General features: G+C 41.9%; 1 protein-coding gene across 1 annotated transcript; it reads left to right on the top strand.

The window, feature by feature from the left end:
- The first annotated feature begins 9,980 nt into the window (after positions 1 to 9,980).
- Positions 9,981 to 14,094, top strand: LOC130471609 (uncharacterized). Its single transcript, XM_056841844.1, has 4 exons — positions 9,981 to 11,404; positions 11,486 to 11,873; positions 13,711 to 13,758; positions 13,960 to 14,094. Exons 1-4 carry the CDS (start codon positions 9,981 to 9,983, stop codon positions 14,092 to 14,094), a joined length of 1,995 nt encoding a protein of 664 aa, XP_056697822.1.
- The last annotated feature ends 8,239 nt before the right edge of the window (positions 14,095 to 22,333 follow it).

Raw genomic sequence — 22,333 nt, forward strand, 5'->3', positions numbered from 1 at the left:
GCATATCAGGATGGGTGGTCCCGTCATAGGCTTTAATGGTAGGAGTTTTTACCTTGGGTTCTTTTGGGGCGTTCATGATATCCTCGGAGAAGGGGGTACTCATGTGCCTTAGCGTTAGATTATTAAACCCTTGCTGAATGTGGTAAGTTGGTTCACGGCGGCTGGAGAGCAGGGGGGGACGCAAGCTTACCCTATTGGGCGTCATCTGAGTATGTCCTCGAGTAGAGGGGTAAAATGGCGGATCTTACATCACAGGGGTGGACCCAGTGTCCGATAGTTCAGATTCAGCTTTATAATGTTCTTGACGCCTTGAAGCGGGCCGTAAGACGGCTGGTGGGTTTCCCCTAGATGGTGGTCGTATGACCTGGTCCCTTCGAAGTAAAGAAGTTGGGGGGCCGCGGTCAATCCCCGAGCGTTCAGGCACAGGGCTGATTCCCCGACTAGCTTGTGGACGGGAGCTTTCTCCAGCCCTCCATACATTGGATCTAAGTGGCATTCTGTTTATCCGATTGACGCCTAGGCTGAGGGGTCTCTGTGGAGCCGTCCTCTCAGTGCTGTAGAATAGCATATTTTTCCGAATTTCATCTTGCAATGTGGTGCTCATCTGCTGTCGAAAGGTTTGATTCATTTGCTGTTGGAATCCTGCTAAGATCTCGCGTAGCGACCCTACCGAGACTGGCAAGTTTAAATTCTCATCCAGCACGGCATCTCGGACGCTGGGGCTTAGATGGCCACCTGGCGGAGACGCTTCTACAATTGGCTCTTCCTCCACGACCACTTCGGCTTCCTGCACCCGACGTGGTGTGCTCCCTGCATTTGCGATTCGATTGGCTTCTTCTATATGACGTTGACTCCTTTCGAGAGGCCGTCTCTCTTCTTCTTCACCAGTATACTCTTTGTCAGAGTGCAGTTCGGCCATGATACTATACCTCCCCACAGACGGCGCCAAATGTTGTGGGATCTTTTACGGTGATGACGTGTCACGCGTTCCTCGGAGGTATCAAGTATGAGCTGACACGAACATCTAGCAACCTGCAAAACAAGAATATTCCCGTAGGAATATTCCCTCCGATGCTTAAGTAAGTATAAGCTAGAGAGAGAAGTAGTGCTTAGAGAGAAGGCAGAGCAAAGTTAATGCTAAGTTGGTGGGAATGAATTGATTGTCCTGTTTACCTAGGGATCTGAGCCTTTTATAGGGCTAGGGTTTCTTGGGAACTGGTCCTGCATTGATTGGAGGTTTTTGCCAGATCAGGACACGTGTCCTGCTTAAGTACTGGAGACTTGATTTGGACTTGGTGGGCCTTTTAAGCGTTTGGTCTTCTGGAAAGCAATAGAATGGGGTCCTCCTGAGCAGGCGGGTCTCATGACCTTCTGATGGACCTTTTAGGCCTCCTCTTTGGGCCTTCATGATACAACCTAGGTGGCGTTTGTTTTAGGCCACATCATTATACAGTATGCATATTAGTCATAGATTTGTAATATTTCATATTTGATAAATAACAAACATTAGTTTTGACATATATATTTAAAGTGTACCATTATTCGACGCCCGCGTTTTTTAAAAACGCCCGCATTTAGAGGTGAAAAATACGATTTTACCCTTTTAATATTCATTCCCTATAATACTAATAATAATATTATACAATAATAATAATAATAATAATAATAATAATAGTAATAATAATAATAATAATAATAATAATAATAATAAAAATCATTTGATAATAATAATAGTAATAATAAAAGTAATAATAATATGGATTGCTTTAGCATAATTTGGGCGGTTAGGTTAGGCAAACAGGGGGAGAGATAAGGGGGTTGTCGGGTGTTTTTCGAAACAGCAGTCAATGGTGGGGATCCTTCTAACCATCAGAAAGAATGATTTCTTCCGGCAATGTTTTTACCGGCAAGTTTTTTCAGCGTTTGTGGGTTGTGCTTACAGCGAAGAGCGCATCAGGGGCTAAGAGGGAAGCTGGGATGTCGGGGAGTTTATCGGCCAGTTCTGCTCAAACAAAACTTCAATTGTCGCGCGCAACCTTTGAGCCGGCGGCTAGGCTGTCGCGCACAAGGATTGCGCCAACGACATGAACGCCACGCACAAGATTTGCGCGGCCTCCTTGTCGTCGTCGCAATATCTGTGCGCCGCAACCGTGCCACCGGAGCAGAGGTTGTGCGCAGCGGTTTTTATTTAATTTTTTCTAATTTTTTGTTATTATTAATGTTTTTATTAGTTGATTATTATTATTACCTTTTTTTATAATAATAATAATAATAAAAGAAAATCAATTTAAAAATAATTACCAACATTGTTTTTGAGGGCCGATAATTAGTTAATTACTAACCTCATCAAATATTAAAACTAAGAAAAAAGTAATAAAAGGGAAAAAAGTAATTAATAAAAATTAGTATATTGTGTGTGCGCTTTTTGGGGAGAAAAGGGCAAAATCGTATTTTTCAACATCATATACGGGCGTTTTTACGAAAACGTGGGCGTCGAATAAAAATCCCCTATTTAAAACTTGGTGGTAAATATGTATTTTCTACAACATGCCCTATATTGCAGATTACTATGATATTGAAAATAATAAATTCTCTCAGTCCTTCCAATGTTTACTGTTACGGGATGTCCACCAAATGATAATATTCACTAAATACAGATCCTTACTTTTCATATGACCCTTACTTTTCCTCAAATCATTCAATCTAACATATACAATGAAAAGACCGGAACTCGAGCCAGGACTTCTCGAGTTTGACCAGTGGTCTAAAGCACCGCACCGAGGTCAGGCAATTGGAAATATCAAGTTGGTGCCCACAAGGTGTTTGGAAATATTATGCCAAGTTAAGTAGCAAATCAGCTCCTACAACTTACGAAGGCAACTCCATCATCATCAATTCAGTTGTGCCCACAACGTGTTTGATAAAATGCTTCAATGAAGTCAGGTTCACATTCATGCTACCATTCTACAGTGAGAGGTTATAACTGATCTCCCGGAGTAGAACAAAGTAGTCCCAAGCATTGCCGAAGCTCCGAGGCTAGCGCCAAAGCTCAGTTTGCCGAAGCAGCCTCCCGAGCTAAACTCTTGAAGCTCATCTCCCGAGCATAGTGACCCCGAGGCTCAAACAACGATGCTCAGTGCCGAAGGTGAGGTCGATCTCCCGAAGTGGAGAAGCTTCCCAAGGTCAGCAAGTTGAGCCGAAGCTCCCGAGCTCAGCCTCTTCGGGCTACCGAAATTGACCCGCCGAGCTCCATTCCTCAGTCACAAGCTAAGAGCTAAGTTTCACCATCTATTTTTTGATGTTTGAAAAATTATTATACTTACATCTATTTTGATTGCTGCGCATTGCCTATGCATCAAGACATAACTAAACAGATTATGTTATTAATTGAGTAAAGGAGACATTAACTACGCATTATATAGCTATGCTAATGCCATTTGCAAAGGTGCCCACCAAATGTTTGTCAAAATGCTAAACAGATAATGAATGCTTAGTATGTCATTTATTGTCTTGGATAAACTCATGACGATGATCTGAGTTGTACAAACTACTTGTTATGAATGCACCTTCATTTCTATCAGAGTGTCAATGATCATAAAGCTCACTACTCTTTATTGGAGTAAACAGTAAATGATGCAGGGACTCACTTGGCTTGATTGAATGAATTCATATTGATTGTTTATCAAGGCAATACTTGGCTGGCAATATAGTGAGCTACGATCAACTTTCCTCCCGAAGTTGTCGACAAAGTCGCCAACTGGATGTCTGACCAAGCACCTCAATGAGGCTGGCAGAAAGTGTTGTTATACTTCTATGAAATGCCGAGCTCAAAACCGAAGTGTAGAGCCGAGCTCAATGGCTCAGAATCGAGTTCAATGCCGAGCATCCTCTGGACTCTAGTGATGAGTTATTTGGTGACATAATCAGTCATAAATAATTAAAGCTAATCGCCAAGGGTGACCAAGCAGCAAGGCAAAGTCCCAAAACTCAAAATCGATTTTGCTGTCAAACTCAATGCCGGAGGGAAGTGCCGAGTACACCAGCCAATTGCCAAAGCTCCGAGCCGAGCTCTGTCCCGAGCACTGTCGCCTAATCTTGGTGGATAGTGATGGTAAATGGCCGACAAAGCCGAGCATGGTGGAGTGTGCCGAGCATAACTGTGCCGAACTCAAAGCCAACTCAGTGCAAAAGTCAGTGCCAAAGTAAGTGCCGAGGCTCAGTGCCGGAGCTCAATCTCGAAGCTTAATAACTCCCAAAGCTGAGCATACTGCAAACTGATCTCTCGTGGCCCGAGCCAAAGCCTCCCGAGAAGAGCATAGCAACTCACGAGCTCATACCAAAGGTTAGTACCGAGGACAGTCTCCCGAGCACCCGAGGTGACAGAAGCATACCACATTCTGCTGCTACCTGCGAGTTCAGCAAGGAAGAGCTCCCCCGAAGCTCAATTCCCGAAGTCTGCAAGGGTCCCAAGTTCGACTCAAGGTCTGAACCTCCGAGGTTCGATTCAAGGTCCAAACTAAAGAGATCCAATGTCCGAACAAAAGGTTCTTGCTGAAGCTTAATGTCGAAGCCCAGTGTCGACACTCAGCGCCGAGCACAGCAGCGAAGCTTCTACCTATTGGTGCAAATTGTCGGCAAAATACAACAAGCAAGAAAAATGGAGTTATTTTACTTGATAAAATTACAAAGCTCATCATCATCTTGATGAAACTACAAGGCCCTGACATATATCTCACCTCATCATCTTGAGTGGTCGATATGGAGCTGAGACAGCCCGTTCGAGGTTAGCCAATCCGAAGTTGACCACCGAAGTGGGTACCGAAGAGCATGGCCGAAGCTCGTTGCTGAAACTCATGAAACAAGCAGCTCCCGAGCATTATTGCAATAAATATATTATCCAAAATAAATGGGTTTTGGTCAAAAGCTAGATAAAGCTGCAACTTGTGGCTAATAATTGATGGCTTATTAAAGCACGTAAGTCAAAGGTAGCAAAGGCAGAAATACTAAGCTCAAGCGACAGTAGCCGAAGTTCACCATACGACTTCAAAGCTAAGTCTTTCATTTATTTAAGCTTTGTACTTTATATTTTGTCAACATATAATTTACTTGACTTGATTAATTTGGTAAAATGCAAACTATTCTTGGAGACTTAATTTGACAGACATTGTCTAACAATAAGTCATTTTGCAAGAGCATACACCTCAAATTGTTCATCATGTTCAAAACGAATTATAAATTCATGTTTGACAAATATAAGTACACTATATATAGATTATACTTACCTTATCCAATACTACTCATAAGTCAACCAAAACTCAACTCATGAGTAGGGGGCATGATGAGAATACGTATCGGAGAGTAAGAAATTAATATTTCTTTTAGAAACGAAATCAAGTTTCATGAACATATGTCAAACAATGCAACTACATATACTCATATTACTTATCCGTTGATGTATCACACTATCGAATTTGCAAGTCAACTTCATAACAGCAAAATGAACAAAGGCTAATGTTAAAATTCCCTTTTTGTGATAGAGCATCTCACCTAACCAAGGTTCATCCGCTCGGATATTCAGCAAACTCTTGCCCAGATCCTCGGATTTGAAGAACTTGGAGCGAGCAAGTTATGGAGCGATCTCCGGGTCACCACAACTTGGAGCAAGTCTTGGAAAATTCCGTTCGCAACAAAAGTCGCTCAAATCAAGTTATAAAACTCCGGCTCAGATCCATGGATCGCCAAAGTCATAACTAAGAGTCAGACTAGCGATTTCTTGCCCAGGTTTCCGAACCACAAGAAATCGGAAGAATAGAAACCAAGCAAGTCCCTTAGCAGATCTACGGATCACAAGAAACTTGGATAAACAAGCAAGTTATGGAGCGATCTCCGGGTCACCATAACTTGGAGAAAGTCTTGGAAAATTCTGTTCGCAACAAAAGTCGCTCAAATCAAGTTATAAAGAGTTCGGCTCAGATCCACGGATCCCCGAAGCTCATAACTAAGAGAGACTTGCGATTTCTTGCCCAGGTTTCCGAACCACAAGAAATCGGAAGAACAGAAACCAAGCAAGTCCCTTGGATAAACAAGCAAGTTATGGAGCGATCTTCGGGTCACCATAACTTAGAAAATTCCGTTCGCAACAAAGTCTCTCGAATGCAGTTATAAAGAGTTCGGCTCAGATCCACGGATCCCCGAAGCTCATAACTAAGAGAGACTTGCGATTTCTTGCCCAGGTTTCCGAACCACAAAAACTCGGAAGAACGGAAGTAGACGTTAAAGAGCTCAAAAGTAGACTCTTGACAGATCCACGGATCTGAAGAGCTCAGAAGCAGACTCTAAACACGTCCAGACATTTTAAAGAGCTCAAAAGTAGACTCTTAACAGATCCACGGATCTGAAGAGCTCAGAAGCAGACTCTAAACATGTCCAGACACTTTAAAGAGCTCAAAAGCAGCCTCTTAACAGATCCACAGATCTGAAGAGCTCAAAAGCAGACTCTAAACAAATCTACAAACCTTAAAGGTCCAAAAGCTACCGAGTCTCTTAGCAAAATCTACGGATTTGAAGAAACTCAAAGCAAGACAAGTCTCTTAGAAAAATCTACGGATTTTAAGAAACTTGGGCAAAAACAAATCCGAAGGTAAAATCTGAGCCGAGATTACAACTCGAACCGATGTTACAATCCGAGCCGAGGTTAAAAACCGAGCCGAAATTACAACTCGAACCGATGTTACAATCCGAGCCGAGGTTAAAAACCGAGCCGAGATTACAACTCGAACCGATGTTACAATCCGAGCCGAGGTTAAAATTCCGAGCTGAAATTTGCTTTCACTGCCAAGTGATCAAAATCAAAACCCAACCCATTTTTCAAATAGAATTGGGTATGGGGGGCATTTGTTGGGGTGTTAAAATGGGCCCACCATTTTAACCCAAAAGCCAATAAAATCCACTCAAGCCCAATATCACTTACAAGGCCTCAAAGGCCCAACAATGGCACTATATATACCCCTCAAAGGGCAAGGTAAATGGTTCATTCTCTAACCCTAGAGAAGCCACCCTACTCTCTCTCTCTCTCCCCTAAACACCTCATTTTGTACATCAATTGTACTGACTTGAGCGTCGGAGGCTCCGCCTCGGGGACCCCCCCTTGGCCCGGAGTTCATCTTGCAGGCACCGTACGTGACCGGAACTCAAGATATCAAGGACGCTCCTACCATCGTTTCAACCTCGAAACACACACTATTCCGTATTACTATTGATATTATTGAGGATTATTTAATTGCATTACTCTGTTCTTTTGAGACAAGCATAGTTCAATTAAGTTTAATTTCAGATTTAACTCCACTCCTATAAATCAAAGTCAAAATTTAACTCAACAAGATATACGAATGACGCATGAAGGGTGGAGTAAGAGATTTAGAACATATACTCATTTATTTATTGTCCACACCCTGTTTGATAATCTTTGATACGCCACTCTCTATTAGAGCCAAGAGTCATTGTACGGGATACTCCCGTGGCTCAATCTTAGTACAAGAATAACATACTCTCCATAAAATGGGCCAAGTCCCAAGCTCATGACCTAATATTCTCCAAACCCCTATAAATACTCATTATGGGGGGAAGGTAAATTGGGACTCCTCCATTCTCACACTCTACCCTCTACTTTCTCTCTATATATTATATACTGGACACTAATGTTGGGCATCGGAGGCCCCAATCCGAGGAACCTCCCCGGGCAGGAGGATCATTTTGCAGGAACTCACTCCACGCTCAAGATCTTAAAGCCCGACCACACCACCCGATTCCAATACCGGAACAATTGACGCTAGAAGGAAGGGCACAATAACAAACCATTGTGTCCCGAATCTCAGAGTTGAAAGTGAGAACCTACTGCCATATTCTATTGCAGAAAGTTATAATCCAAACATACACCAATACCCATATTTTCCTATTCCAAATCTTAAAACTATGATGAATAAATAATCTGTTAGGGTTTGGTAGAGAAAACAAGAATTATGGCAAAGCAACCACTCAACAAGAGCCGACACCAACGATAACACGAGAAAAGAAACTGCACTGCTTTACAGAGAAAACAAGAAAATGAAGATTCGACAATATTGTAATTGATCCCTTTCTTTTGCCTAATTACTCTGCGTATATGCCTCGCTGGAAGATATTTTAGCCTAAAAAAACCTCGAACTACTTTGTTGGAAGATAATTCCATACTTCCTGAGTCCCAGATCTACAAATGAATAAAGAAAATAAATAAAGAAAAAGCCCAGTTTTATCTTCCTCATCAAAAACAATGAAAAAGCTATTACAGAATCTATTATCCAAAACAAAATTGAGTCTCAAAAACGTATCATGAGCTCAAATATCCCCATTTTATTTTTAACAACTTCATTATAGATAGGCAAAAAACAGTTTCTCTTAAGGCACATAATTGCCTAGAAGATTTTCAGATCTATAACTTAATTTAAGAAAGAAAAAGGAAAGCTAAGCATTAATGTCGTGGGTAAGTTAAATTGCTCAGCATGGGTTTGATCGTTGGCATTAAAGCAAGACGGATGGTTGTGATCCAAAAATAACCAAGTAAAGAAGTGCTACCGGCATCACTGACTAAATATTGTGCTAACGACGGCGACACCAGAACACCACTACCAGCTAAGTTCTCTTTCTCCTTATTTATGTGAAATTGAAAGAATGTGTTAAAGCATTAGCAAATTTGTTGACAATGAAACATCCTAGTATAGAAGTATACGTATTACTCCTTGCATTATGAATGCAGAAGGCAGACTGTGTGGTAGTGTGATACCGTCTGTCGGCTTAAGATTATGGCCATACCTATTGCCGGCTAAGATTATCCGATTCATTGCGGACTGAATTATTGCCGGCTAGAGATACCTGATTCATTGCCGGCCAAACTATCTGATTTATTCCTAGGATAGCCATACCATCAAGATTGTTGTCGGCCTAAAGTGGTAGATTTTAGTCGGCCCAAAGTGGTAATCTTATCCCCATACCGTATAATGTAATCGTTGATTGGACTCCAAGTTGAAAAAGTCTTGCTACCGTCTAAATTGATGCAGTCTAATGACAACCTAATCGCCCCTAGACCTATTAATTTACGCTTTCTAAGCGGCAATATCACCGTGGGATGAGGCTATGAGTCTAAAATTTTTGACTAGAATGCAAGATACACTCATTTTATATTTTCAAAAGAAAACAATACCCTCTGGCTAGTCGGCGCTTAAATTTGATTTCTTAAGTTTCTCGTATGAGGTTATGATTGATAAGTGTTATCCCACTTTTTGGACTAACGACTTAACCGCTCTGACGTTTGATCATGTCGTGTCAACTAGGTTTGATCGTGTCGCAGGTCGAGGTCGAGTCAAGAGGACATGTCAGACGCGACGTCGAACAACGAAGGATAAGCGATAGCCTATAGGCGACATAGGGACAACGACGTTGATGATTGGGACAAACAGGACTAGGGCAAAAGCCAGGCCCAAAGCCTAAGATCCACAGCGCCGTCATAAGGGAAGAAAAGGTCCAAGAGACGGTGAGAAGATCACGGAAGTAGTTGAAAGGAGTAGAAAATCATGGGCAACGGATAACCCCTATCTTTTAGGGATTCTCCTAACCAACTAAGTGAAGAGACCAGCGTATAATAGAAGAAGACGGTGACAAGCAAAGGGCACGTGAACTCAAGCTCTCAGACTCTCAAGCTATCAAAGCATTCATATTACTCTTGTATTTGCTCTTTAAATTTGTTACATTGATTTCTAGAATAATACGCAAACAATCATATAGGAAACTTCTCTGTGTCGTGTCTCTTTTGTCTTCCTTCATTTAATCCTCGCTTAGTTAGTGTCGACCCAAGCCAAAGGTCGCCCCTAGACGAAATTTGGCATAAACAGTTTGGCGCCGTCTGTGGGGACATTAACTAGGTTTCACACAAAATCACCCTACACACCATGACTACTGAAGAGATGACGCTCGCAGAGATGAAAGCGGCCTACGAGAAGGCCCAAGCAGAGCTGGCCCAAGAAAGGGCCTCCATTGAAAACCTCCAGAAGGAGCTCGAATCTGTGAAGAGCACCAAGTATCAATCGCGTTACAAGCCAGGTGCAAAACCGAAGAAGTTGATATTCGAGATGACTGACGACTCCGAGGACCTGTCCGACGACGAGGAGCCACATGGGGAAGAGGATGAAGCAACACTGGACCCCGTCACCAAGCGCCTAAATAAGATGGAAACTCACATGAAGAAGCGATGCTCGTTGATGATGAAGCTGATGACCAAACTGCCAGGGGCACCCACGCCCGTGGAAACCGAACCGACCGACGGGTATGCAGCATCGCCGTTCTGTGAAGCGATCGCTAGGGTGACGGTACCACACCAGCTCCGACTCCCTACCTGGACCACCTTGTATGACGGAACGTCTGATCCATATAGACACGTCAACTTCTACAAGCAGCGAATGTGGCAGATCGGCATCCCCTACGACCTGGTCGAGCCCGTCATGTGCAAATCCTTCGGAGGAACCCTCGACGGAGCCGCCTTGGAATGGCTCATGAACATAACACCTGGATCCATCTTCTGCCTGTCCAACCTCATCAACGCCTTTTACCAACAATTCGCCAGCAGTCGCCAGTTGGAGAAACAGACAAGTGACCTCTATCGGTTGGTCCAAGGACCTACCGAGTCGGTACGCGATTATTTTAACCGTTTTAATTGTGAGAAAATTAGTATAAAAAACTGTGATGTCAGGACAGCCATCGAAGCATTCAAGAGAGGCCTCGTCCCCAACTCGGAGCTGTACCGGGAACTAACCAAATATCCCTGTGCAACCTTCGAAGAGGTCAGATCGAGGGCCACTGCCCAGATGCGAATTGAAGACGACGAGATTACACGAATGGTTTCTCAGCGACCAGCAGGGGGCAGCAGCGACAGGAGGTCGTACACCCCAAGGAATAGCAGCTGGAGACACCAACCATACAACCGCCAGAACCAGGTACAAAATGTCAATCAATATGATGATACTAACAATGTTTACAGGAACGAACGGGTCGTTTATCCCCCCATCTCCGAGTATGGCTTCAACGTCGACATCGGAGGCGTGGTGAACGCCCTTCAAAGTGTAGGTGGTACCGTCAGATGGCCTAAGAAGAGCGACAGACCAGACTCTACGAAGGACATGAGCAGGTGGTGCGACTTCCACCGCGACAATGGCCACACAACCGAGGAATGCATCTCCCTCAAAAAGGAGGTAGCGTATCTACTGAAAAGAGGCCACCTGAAGGACCTACTGAGCGACAAAGGAAAGGAGACGTACAACAAGGATAGCAACTCCCAACCCAACCCAGCACCAAGCGGCGACCGACCGGCCCCGCCCACGTTCGAAAAAGTGGTAAACGTTATTTCTGGTGGTTCAGATATATGTTGACTAACTTCTTCTGCAGCTAAAAAAATCAACAGAGGCGAATCTGAAGCCGTCAAAGAGGGGCAAACCGAAGACGAAGTAGCACTCGACAAGTCATTAGCAGCGATGATAATAACCTTCGACGACTCAGATTCAACCGACACACAACAGGAACATCATGACGGGCTAGTCATATCGCTCCCAATAGGCAACGCTCTCATCAAAAGGATATTGATCGACAACGGCAGTTCAGCAAACGTATTGTTCCTAGAGGCTCTGCAAGAAATGGGACTAGACGAAAAGAGTATAATCAGAAGGTCGACCGTCCTAGTAGGATTCAGTGGAGAATCGCTACGAACAGTAGGAGAGAAATCGCTGCCTACGTACGCAGAAGGTCACTACTACAAAAATTGGAATAAAGAACGCATAATGGATAACAGTCAAGTTGGATAGACGCTTTATAAAACTATATAGTACACCTCCGTTAGATAACCGCTATATAAAAGGAATAAATACATAACACTCCCCAACTTAACCGCTTTGTATTCTGTTTACAAATTTTAATTATTTTTTTAAGAATATTCTTTTAAAATTTTTTAATTATTTTTTAATAATAATAATAGTAATATGGCCATATGGGCGTTTGGTCTCCTTTTTTTTCACCAAATGATTTGCGATTCTTTTAAACCTAAATGTACTCCAGCAGTCGTCACTCATACGAGTAAAAGTAAAATCCCTCCTCCTTCATCTCTCCTCTTTCTCGAGTGTGGGTAATTGACTACCCTTCATCTACGCTTGCTGGGCGCATCACCTCCGGCGACGCTTGTTGGGAGCATCACCTCCGGCGAACTCTGAAGCAAGTACAACATCCGATCTATGACGGTGCACAAAGATGATTAAGTTCTGGTGGTCGTGGCACAAACCCAGAATATTTCCCCAATTATGGACTCCCGACATCGCTCCATCTAAACTATCTCTTTTCATCCTTGACACCAACTATCAGATGAGTACTTCCTCAATACCTCTTTATTCTTTTAATTTTATTGTTTTCCCACCTATTCTCAATTGTTTTTGCTGTTTAATTTTGTGGAATTTGGGAGATTTTACTTATAGTCGTAGTAGGAAATACGAATTAGGGATTTTTTTATAGAGTTAATAATGATAACAATTATAATCATGGTAAATTTGATGATCCATTAATAACAGTGATCAATTGAGTAAAAGATCAGATGGGAGATTGAAAAGATAGGTGTTTGGAAGAAGAGTACAATGGTAAATAAAGAGAGACAACCAGCAAAATGGGGGATTTTATACACCCTTGATTTAGATGGTATTATGTGCAATAGCTGTGGGCCTGTAACGGGAGACCCCTCTATGATTTCAAGTTGCCTTTTCTATCTCTTCAGCTTCTTCTCAGTTCAAATGAGTTCATTTATTTTTCAGTTGTTTAATTTAGAAAAATTTCCATATTTGTTGTTGTTGCTGCTTAATAAGGCCGCCAAAGTTCGATCGTTGACCAAAATGCACTTTGTAACTCTCTCATTTTTTATTTTTAAATTATGAACTTAAATTGATTTTAGACTATGCATATCTGCAAGATTGTTACTCCGTTTTTGTTAATTTAAGAATTCTTGATTGTTTAAATTTTATATGCTATCTGAATTTGTTTGTTTGATATGTCTTTAATTTGTATAGAATATTACCAACTTTTCTAATTCTTTTGTTTTCTAATTCTTTTCTTTTTGGGAAGTGATGAATTTCATTTGATGACTTATAAATGGTTAAGAGCTGCTAGAGGATCAGAAATGTATCTTTCTTGTCCCTTTTTCTGTCTGCATTTGATGACTTGTAAATTGTATCTGTCTGCTATCAAATAATAGAATGAAGCATCCAACACAATGAACAACAAACAGAGTTACCTGCAAGGAAATCGAAGCCATAAGAATTCATGTCTCAAGGAAATCGAAGCCATAAGTTATAATGAACCATACTATCTTACATGTTTTTGTAATAGATCGCCTGATTGTTAGTAACTTAGTAAGTCATTAAATTATATGTCAAGTCATTTATCATCTATCATGCTGGTAGACTAACGAATATAGTTTAACAGTACAATATATTAAGTGGCTCGTTTAAGGTTGGTTTTGAACCCTGCAAAAAGTGAGCTAATCTTAAGTAGTATTTATAGCCTATTTCTAACACCTTGCCATTGGTTTTGAGTGTTAAAATGTCAAATTTTCATTTAATCTAATGCCTAATTGTTATCTATATTTTTGTAAAGGTCTATACTCCGAGGAATGCGCCTTATAGTAATGAGGAAATCGATGTGGTTCGTGAGCAATGGACTAAGTTTTTTACAAGAAAATAATTATTATTGGCATGGGCTTAGAGTTGTTGTTTGTCTGGACTTGTGTCTGCACCTCCCTGCGATTCTGTTGCTGTTGTTGTATTGTTTGTCGTTCTTTGTTAAATACTATTTCTGCTTGCTATCAGTTCATTTCTTACTCTTGCATTTTAACTTGTCTTGTAGTATTTTAACAAAGCTCCCACTTATTCTCAAACTACTATTGATGCAGTAAGGGAGAGGTGGATCTCATACGTTACCGAATATCACCAACCAAAAAACGATGAAAATGAAGATGATGATGACGATGATCTAGTGTGACTTAAGCTAGCTCAAGGAGACGGTTACCTCAGTTTAGTCCTGCAGACGAACTGCCAAGTCTACCACCAGTAGACAATTCCACCAATATGGTCCATGATGTTGCTGTAGAAGATGTTCTTGCTGCAGAAGCTGCTATTGTTGCTGTTACACCATCCCCTGTTGTTGCTGCCACACAATCCCCAGTATGTTGCTGCTGCTACAGAAGCTCCAGCGACTGCTGCAGAGGCTAGCTCTTTAAATTTTTTTTTGATATTGTATTTTTTTTTGCCGTACCTTGTGTAGATCATTTGTATTTTGTCAATGAATAATAGGATTTTGTTATTGAATGAACAATATTATTTTGTTAATAAATGAAAGGATTTTTGGAAAGATCGTGTGGATATCATTTTTATTTTATCTATTTAGATTTGGTTTACATACAGGACCTAGAATCGTAATATCCTATTTTAGGGATGCGCGTGCAGCTATTTTTGAATAATATTAAAAATAAAAGGGGTAGAATATAGAACGGTTATGTAAGGATACTGCTTTCTATCTTAATATTAAACAGGAAGTATATAGTACGCCTATGTACGAAAGATGTTCTGCACCTCAATATTTAACAGGAGGAATAGAGGACGGTTATGTACGGAAGGCGTGCTTTATTATAGAGTATAGGAGACGGTTATGTACGTTAACCGTTCTATATTCCTTCTTCATTTTCTGATTTTAGGAAGGGAATAGAGGACGCTTATCTCTTATCACTGTACTGTATGACTAGGTATATAAAACGTTTTTTTTACCCATTTTATAAACTTTATAGCGCGTTGAGTTGGAAAACGCCTCTAAGGCGTCCTATAAAGTGTATTTCAACAGTACTCTATGCCCTTTTTTGTAGTAGTGGGTGTTAATGTGATGACCAAGTTCAACGTCGTCGACTGCCCATCAGCATACAACGTCATTTTGGGACGACCATGGATCCACAAAATGAAAGCGGTGCCGTCGACATACCACTAGTGAATCAAGTTCCCAACCAAATGGGGAGTCATGGAAATCAAAGGATAGCAAAGGGACGCAAAGAAATGTTATGAAACGGCGCTGAAACCGTCAAAGTCATCCATCTAGCAATTACAGCCAGGGTCGACGGTAGACAAAGCCAGACCAAGTAGTAAGGATCGGAGCGTCGCTGCCTAACAACATCAAAAGTCAGATAGTGTCATTCCTAAGAGAAAACTCGGACTGCTTCGCTTGGTCGCACGAGGACATGACAGGAATCAGTCCAGACGTCATCACCCACAAACTCAATTTCGACCCCAACTTTAAGCCAGTGAAGCAGAAACGACGAAAATTCGCACCTGAGAGAAATAAAATCATGGACGAAGAGGTCCAAAAACTGATAGACTCCGGGAAAGTCAGAGAAGTCAAGTATCCAGATTGGTTAGCAAATGTCGTCGTCGTCAGTAAAAAGAACGGAAAGTGGAGAGTCTGTATCGATTTCACAGACATCAACAAAGCATGCCCTAAAGACCCATTCCCGCTGCCGCACATCGACGCCCTGGTCGACGCCACTGCTAGACACGAGCTACTAACATTTATGGACGCCTACTCCGGATACAACCAGATCCTTATGCACCCAGACGACCAGGAGAAAACATCTTTTGTGACAGACAGAGGAATTTATTGTTATAAAGTCATGCCTTTTGGTCTTAAAAATGCAGGTGCGACGTACCAACGATTGGTCAACAAATTGTTCAAAAACCAACTTGGAAACACGATCGAGGTCTACATCGACGACATGCTAGTAAAATCAAGGAAGGCCGACGACCATGTCGTGCACCTACGAAAATCCTTCGACATATTGAGGAAATACGGTATGAAACTTAACCCAAATAAATGTTTCGGAGTGTCTGCAGGGAAATTCTTAGGTTACATCGTCACCCAAAGAGGAATCGAGGCCAGCCACGACCAGGTGCGCGCAATCATCAACATTCAATCCCCCAGGAACATAAAAGAGGTACAGCGCTTGACAGGAAGAGTGGCGGCACTAAATCGTTTTATCTCGCGGTCGTCGGACAAGTGTCGTCTATTCTACGACGTCTTGCGCAAAAACAAAGGTTTTAGCTGGTCCGACGACCACGAAACAACCTTGCAAAACCTCAAAAAATACATGATGTCGCCACCCCTCTTGTCCAAGCCCAAAGAAGGCGAAGTCCTACAACTCTACCTAGCCGTCAGCTCCACAACAGTCAGCGCGGTCCTAGCTCGAGAAGACAAAACGCAACAGCTACCTATCTACTACATAAGTAAGTCGCTACTAGAAGCGGAAACCAGGTATTCCTCCCTCGAAAAACTCGTTTTAGCACTCGTTACTGCAGCTAGAAAATTAAGGCATTACTTCGAAACTCACCAAATAGTGGTGATGACTAATTATCCAATCAAGTCTGTGATGCGTAGGCCAGAACTAACAGGTCGAATGGAGAAATGGACGATGGCGCTAGGAAGCTTCGACATCAAATACCAACCAAGAACGGCGGTGAAATCGTAGGCCCTAGCAGACTTTGTGGCAGACTTTAGCCCCGACTTGGAGAAAATAGCGGACGACGAAGTCAAACTCATCAATAACGTAGAAGAGGTATGGACGCTCTTCGTCGACGGTTCGTCTAACTTTCGCGGTGCAGGTTTAGGCGTCGTGCTAAAGTCACCACAAGGGGACATGATAGCACAAGCCATATGCTGCGATTTCAAAGCGACAAACAACGAAGCAGAATACGAGGCGCTAATCGCCGGATTGACGCTAGCTGAAGAATTGGGGGCAAGCGGACTCAACATATTTAGCGACTCACAATTAATCGTCAACCAGATCAACAGCGACTATGAGGCTAAAGACCTGAAAATGACCTTATACCTCGAAAAAGCAAAAAAGCTAGCCTCCAAATTCAAACCCCTCTCCATTAAACAAGTGCCACGAGACTTGAACACATAAGCCGACGCCCTTGCCAATCTAGGATCCGCACTCAGAAAGTCACCATTCTCGACCATACCTCTAGTACACCTATTGTCACCCGCTATTGAAAAAGACATACCACAAGATGCCAGCCTCGTCCTATCAGCCACAAACACAGACAGCTGGACCAAACCCATCCTCGACTACCTAACACACGAAACCCTACCCGACGACAAGCTCGAGGCCAGGAAAATACTTTTCAAAGCGTCACGATATGTTATTTTGCAGGGTATACTATTTAAAAGATCAGCGAACGGAATGTTGATGTGATGCGCAGAAAAAATAGAATGGGAAAAACTACAAAAGCAATACCACGAAGGAGAATGCGGCGGACACGAAGAAGGACGAAGCCTGTCAACCAGAATCAAAAGAAACGGATACTATTGGCCAACAATGCTCAAAGACGCAATGAGGTACGTAGCTAAGTGCGACAAATGTCAACGACACGCAGGTATGACACATAAACCATCTGAATTCTTACACCCCACCTTAACTCCGTGGCCTTTCATGAAATGGGGGATGGACATGTTAGGTTATGATACATATGACATTTACATAAATCATGCGGAAACAACCATTAACCCAGGAAACATATTATTTACACATAATCATATAGCATAATTAGATGCATACTCTTTGTTGCGTGCCTTCCCTAGCTGCGCCCGAACCGAACAAGAACAAGTCTTTTAGGACTCCAAGTGTCGTCCCTCCGTAGATAGTCCACAGCACGTCCGGATCCGCCTTAAGATTGACCAACTAGAATCGCCCTTAAGGTACTAGAAAATTCGGCACTTTTATGAGCAAGATGTGTTTTAATTTTCTCTCAAAAACTCACTTTTGAATACTTTGAAACTTGTATGTAAATTATGACCCCTAGGCCTTTATTTATAGAGTTATGGAAAAGGAATCGTAATCCTAGTAGGATGCGAATTAATTGGAATTAGAATCCTACATGAATTCTATTTAATTAATTTATCCAATTAGGAATAGACATTTAATCATACACTGACTCTTGCAGATTCAGGAATCATGCATGAGCACAAACTCACACACACACGGCAGCCACAAGGACTGCCCATGCGTGCGAGCTGCAGCCCACGCAGCAAGGCCCACGCATCCGTGGCCTTGGCGCGCGCTGGGCTTGCGTGCGTGCTTGCTGGGCGATGGCCTGGCTTCGTGCTGGGCCTTCGTCCGGCAGGCCTCGTCCGATGCTAATTCGTACGATACGCTTCCGATTAAATATCCAGTTCCGGAATCTATTTCCGATACGAACAATATTTAATATTTCCGATTCCGGAATTAATTTCCGTTTCGAACAAATATTTAATATTTCCGTTTCCGGAATTATTTTCCGATTCCGGCAATATTTCCGATTCTGACAATATTTCCGTTTCCGGCAATATTTCCGATTCTGGTAATATTTCCATTTCCAATAATATTTTCCGATACGTACCATGTTTCCGTTTCCGGCAACATCTACGACTTGGATAATATTCATATTTCCGATACGATCCATATTTCCGTTTCCGGCAATATCATCGTTTCCGGAGTATTCATTTCTTGCCTGTGACGATCTTAGCTCCCACTGAAACCAAGATCCGTCGGTTCCGAATATTCATAGATGGAGTATTTAATGCCATTAAATACTTGATCCGTTTACGTACTATTTGTGTGACCCTACGGGTTCAGTCAAGAGTAAGCTGTGGATTAATATCATTAATTCCACTTGAACTGAAGCGGCCTCTAGCTAGGCATTCAGCTCACTTGATCTCACTGAATTATTAACTTGTTAATTAATACTGAACCGCATTTATTAGACTTAACATAGAATGCATACTTGGACCAAGGGCATTATTTCCTTCAGTCTCCCACTTGTCCTTAGGGACAAGTGTGCATTTCCTAATTCCTTTGTCGCTCGATGCTTGCTCTTGAACATAAGGTAAGAGTTGTCATCCTTATTATGTCCAGAGGTGTTCCTCGGTTTCAGAGTTCAACTGATCAAATAAACAGATAATCATAGCCTATGATTCATCCGAGCACGGCCATGCATTTCACAGTTTCTAGCTCTCCGAGTGGCCTTGTACAACTTTTAAGCATCTCTTCCCGATTTATGGGAGGACAATCCCAATCTTGCGATCTTGAGATTAGACTTCGTTTGATAGGTGATTACCTGAGCGTTGCCTTTATAGCCTCCTTTTACGGTGCGACGGTTGGTCAACGTCAAAGCAACCAGTTCTCAAACAAGTAATCTCAAATCACTCAGGTATTGAGGATTTAGTGTCTAATAATTTAATGAAATTTACTTATGACAGACTTTCATCTCTTACAGTAAAGTTTCATAGGTCTTGTCCGATACTAGTCTTCCCAAAGTAAGTATCTATGCAAATGATTATGACATTGCCATGTCCACATAGTTCAAGAAACAGAACTACTAGTCATCTTGCATTCTAATCGTCTAACGTTTTCTATGCGTCCAATTTTATAGAAAACTCCGATTAGGGACCATTTTCAACCTTTGACATTCAAGTTCACTTGATAGACATTTCTTAGTCACAGGACTGGTCCTGACAGTCTATCTTGAATATATCGTCAAGTTGAAGGGACTCATCATTTAATAAACCACAAATTAAATGGAAAAATGAATTTCTTTCATTTATTGTGAATGATTAACCAATAATGTTTTACAAAGATTTAAACTCTAAAACTTTAAAACATTAAACAGAGACATCAAAGCCATTCTCCAATATGCTTGATTCCCATAGCTGCAGTGTGCGAGTTGTGCTTCGCTTGCGGCAGAGGTTTAGTTAATGGATCTGATATGTTGTCATCAGTTCCAATTTTGCTTATCTCGACTTCTTTTCTTTCAACGAACTCTCGTAGAAGGTGAAATCTACGAAGTACATGCTTGACTCTCTGGTGGTGTCTAGGCTCTTTTGCCTGTGCAATAGCTCCGTTATTATCACAATACAGGGCTATTGGTCCTTTAATGGAGGGGACTACACCAAGTTCTCCTATGAACTTCCTTAGCCATATAGCTTCCTTTGCTGCTTCATGTGCAGCAATGTACTCCGCTTCAGTTGTAGAATCCGCAATGGTGCTTTGCTTAGCACTTTTCCAGCTTACTGCTCCTCCGTTGAGGCAGAAGACAAACCCAGACTGTGATCTGAAATCATCTTTGTCGGTTTGGAAACTTGCGTCCGTATAGCCTTTAACAATTAATTCATCATCACCACCATAGACCAGGAAGTCATCTTTGTGCCTTTTCAGGTACTTCAGAATGTTCTTGGCAGCAGTCCAATGCGCCTCTCCTGGGTCTGACTGGTATCTGCTCGTAGCACTGAGTGCGTACGCAACATCCGGGCGTGTACATATCATAGCATACATTATTGAACCAATCAATGATGCATATGGAATCCCATTCATTCGTCTACGCTCATCAAGTGTTTTTGGGCACTGAGTCTTGCTTAGAGTCATTCCATGAGACATGGGTAGGTAGCCTTGCTTGGAGTCCGCCATCTTGAACCTATCAAGCACCTTATTGATATAAGTGCTTTGACTAAGTCCAATCATCTTTTTAGATCTATCTCTGTAAATCTTGATGCCCAATATGTACTGTGCTTCTCCTAGATCCTTCATCGAAAAACATTTCCCAAGCCAAATCTTGACAGAGTTCAACATAGGAATGTCATTTCCGATAAGCAATATGTCGTCGACATACAATACTAGGAAAGCAATTTTGCTCCCACTGACCTTCTTGTATACACAAGATTCGTCTGCGTTCTTGATGAAACCAAAGTCACTGACTGCTTCATCAAAACGTATATTCCAGCTCCTGGATGCCTGCTTCAATCCGTAGATTGACTTCTTTAGCTTGCATACCTTTTTAGCATTCTTTGGATCCTCAAAACCTTCAGGCTGTGTCATAAACACAGTTTCTGTTAAAACGCCGTTTAAGAAAGCAGTTTTGACATCCATCTGCCATATTTCGTAATCGTAATATGCAACGATTGCTAACATTATTCGAATAGACTTTAGCATTGCAACTGGTGAAAAGGTTTCATCGTAATCCACACCGTGGACTTGCCTGTAACCTTTTGCAACCAATCTAGCTTTGAAAACTTCAAGTTTCCCATCCTTGTCCTTTTTCAGTTTGAAAACCCATTTGCTTCCAATGGCTTGGTAGCCATCTGGCAAATCGACCAAATCCCATACTTGGTTTTCAGACATGGAGTCTAATTCAGATTGCATGGCTTCTTGCCATTGCTTGGAGCTAGGGCTCGTCATAGCTTGCTTGTAAGTCGCAGGTTCATCACTTTCAAGTAATAGAACGTCATAGCTCTCGTTCGTCAAAATACCTAAGTACCTTTCCGGTTGAGATCTATATCTTTGCGATCTACGCGGGGTAACATTTCTAGATTGACCATGATTCTCACCAGATTCTTCTAAAGATCTCTGAGTTTCATCCTGAATGTCATCTTGAGCATTCTCTAGAGTTTGTTGTTCGACTCGAATTTCTTCGAGGTCTACTTTTCTCCCACTTGTCATTTTGGAAATGTGATCCTTCTCCAAAAAGACACCATCTCGAGCAACAAACACTTTGTTCTCAGATGTATTGTAGAAGTAATACCCCTTTGTTTCCTTTGGATAGCCCACAAGGATACATTTGTCAGATTTTGGATGAAGTTTGTCTGAAATTAATCGTTTGACGTATACTTCACATCCCCAAATCTTAAGAAAAGACACATTTGGAGGCTTTCCAAACCATAATTCGTATGGAGTCTTTTCGACAGCTTTAGACGGAGCTCTATTTATAGTGAGTGCAGCTGTATTTAGTGCATGTCCCCAAAATTCTAATGGAAGTTCGGCCTGACCCATCATTGACCTGACCATGTCTAGCAAGGTTCTGTTCCTCCGTTCTGACACACCGTTCCATTGTGGTGTTCCAGGAGGAGTCAATTCTGATAGAATTCCACATTCTTTCAGATGGTCATCAAATTCATAGCTCAGATATTCACCGCCTCTATCAGACCGCAGTGCCTTAATCTTCTTGCCTAATTGATTCTCTACTTCACTCTGAAATTCCTTGAATTTGTCAAAGGATTCAGACTTATGCTTCATTAGGTAGACATAACCATACCTACTGAAGTCATCAGTGAAAGTGATAAAGTAGCTGAAACCACCTCTAGCATTTGTACTCATTGGTCCACATACATCTGTATGGATTAAACCCAATAGTTCATTTGCTCTTTCTCCAAC

The sequence above is a fragment of the Spinacia oleracea genome, chromosome 4 (genome assembly GCF_020520425.1).
Source record: "Spinacia oleracea cultivar Varoflay chromosome 4, BTI_SOV_V1, whole genome shotgun sequence".
In the NCBI taxonomy this organism is placed as follows: Eukaryota; Viridiplantae; Streptophyta; class Magnoliopsida; order Caryophyllales; family Amaranthaceae; genus Spinacia; species Spinacia oleracea.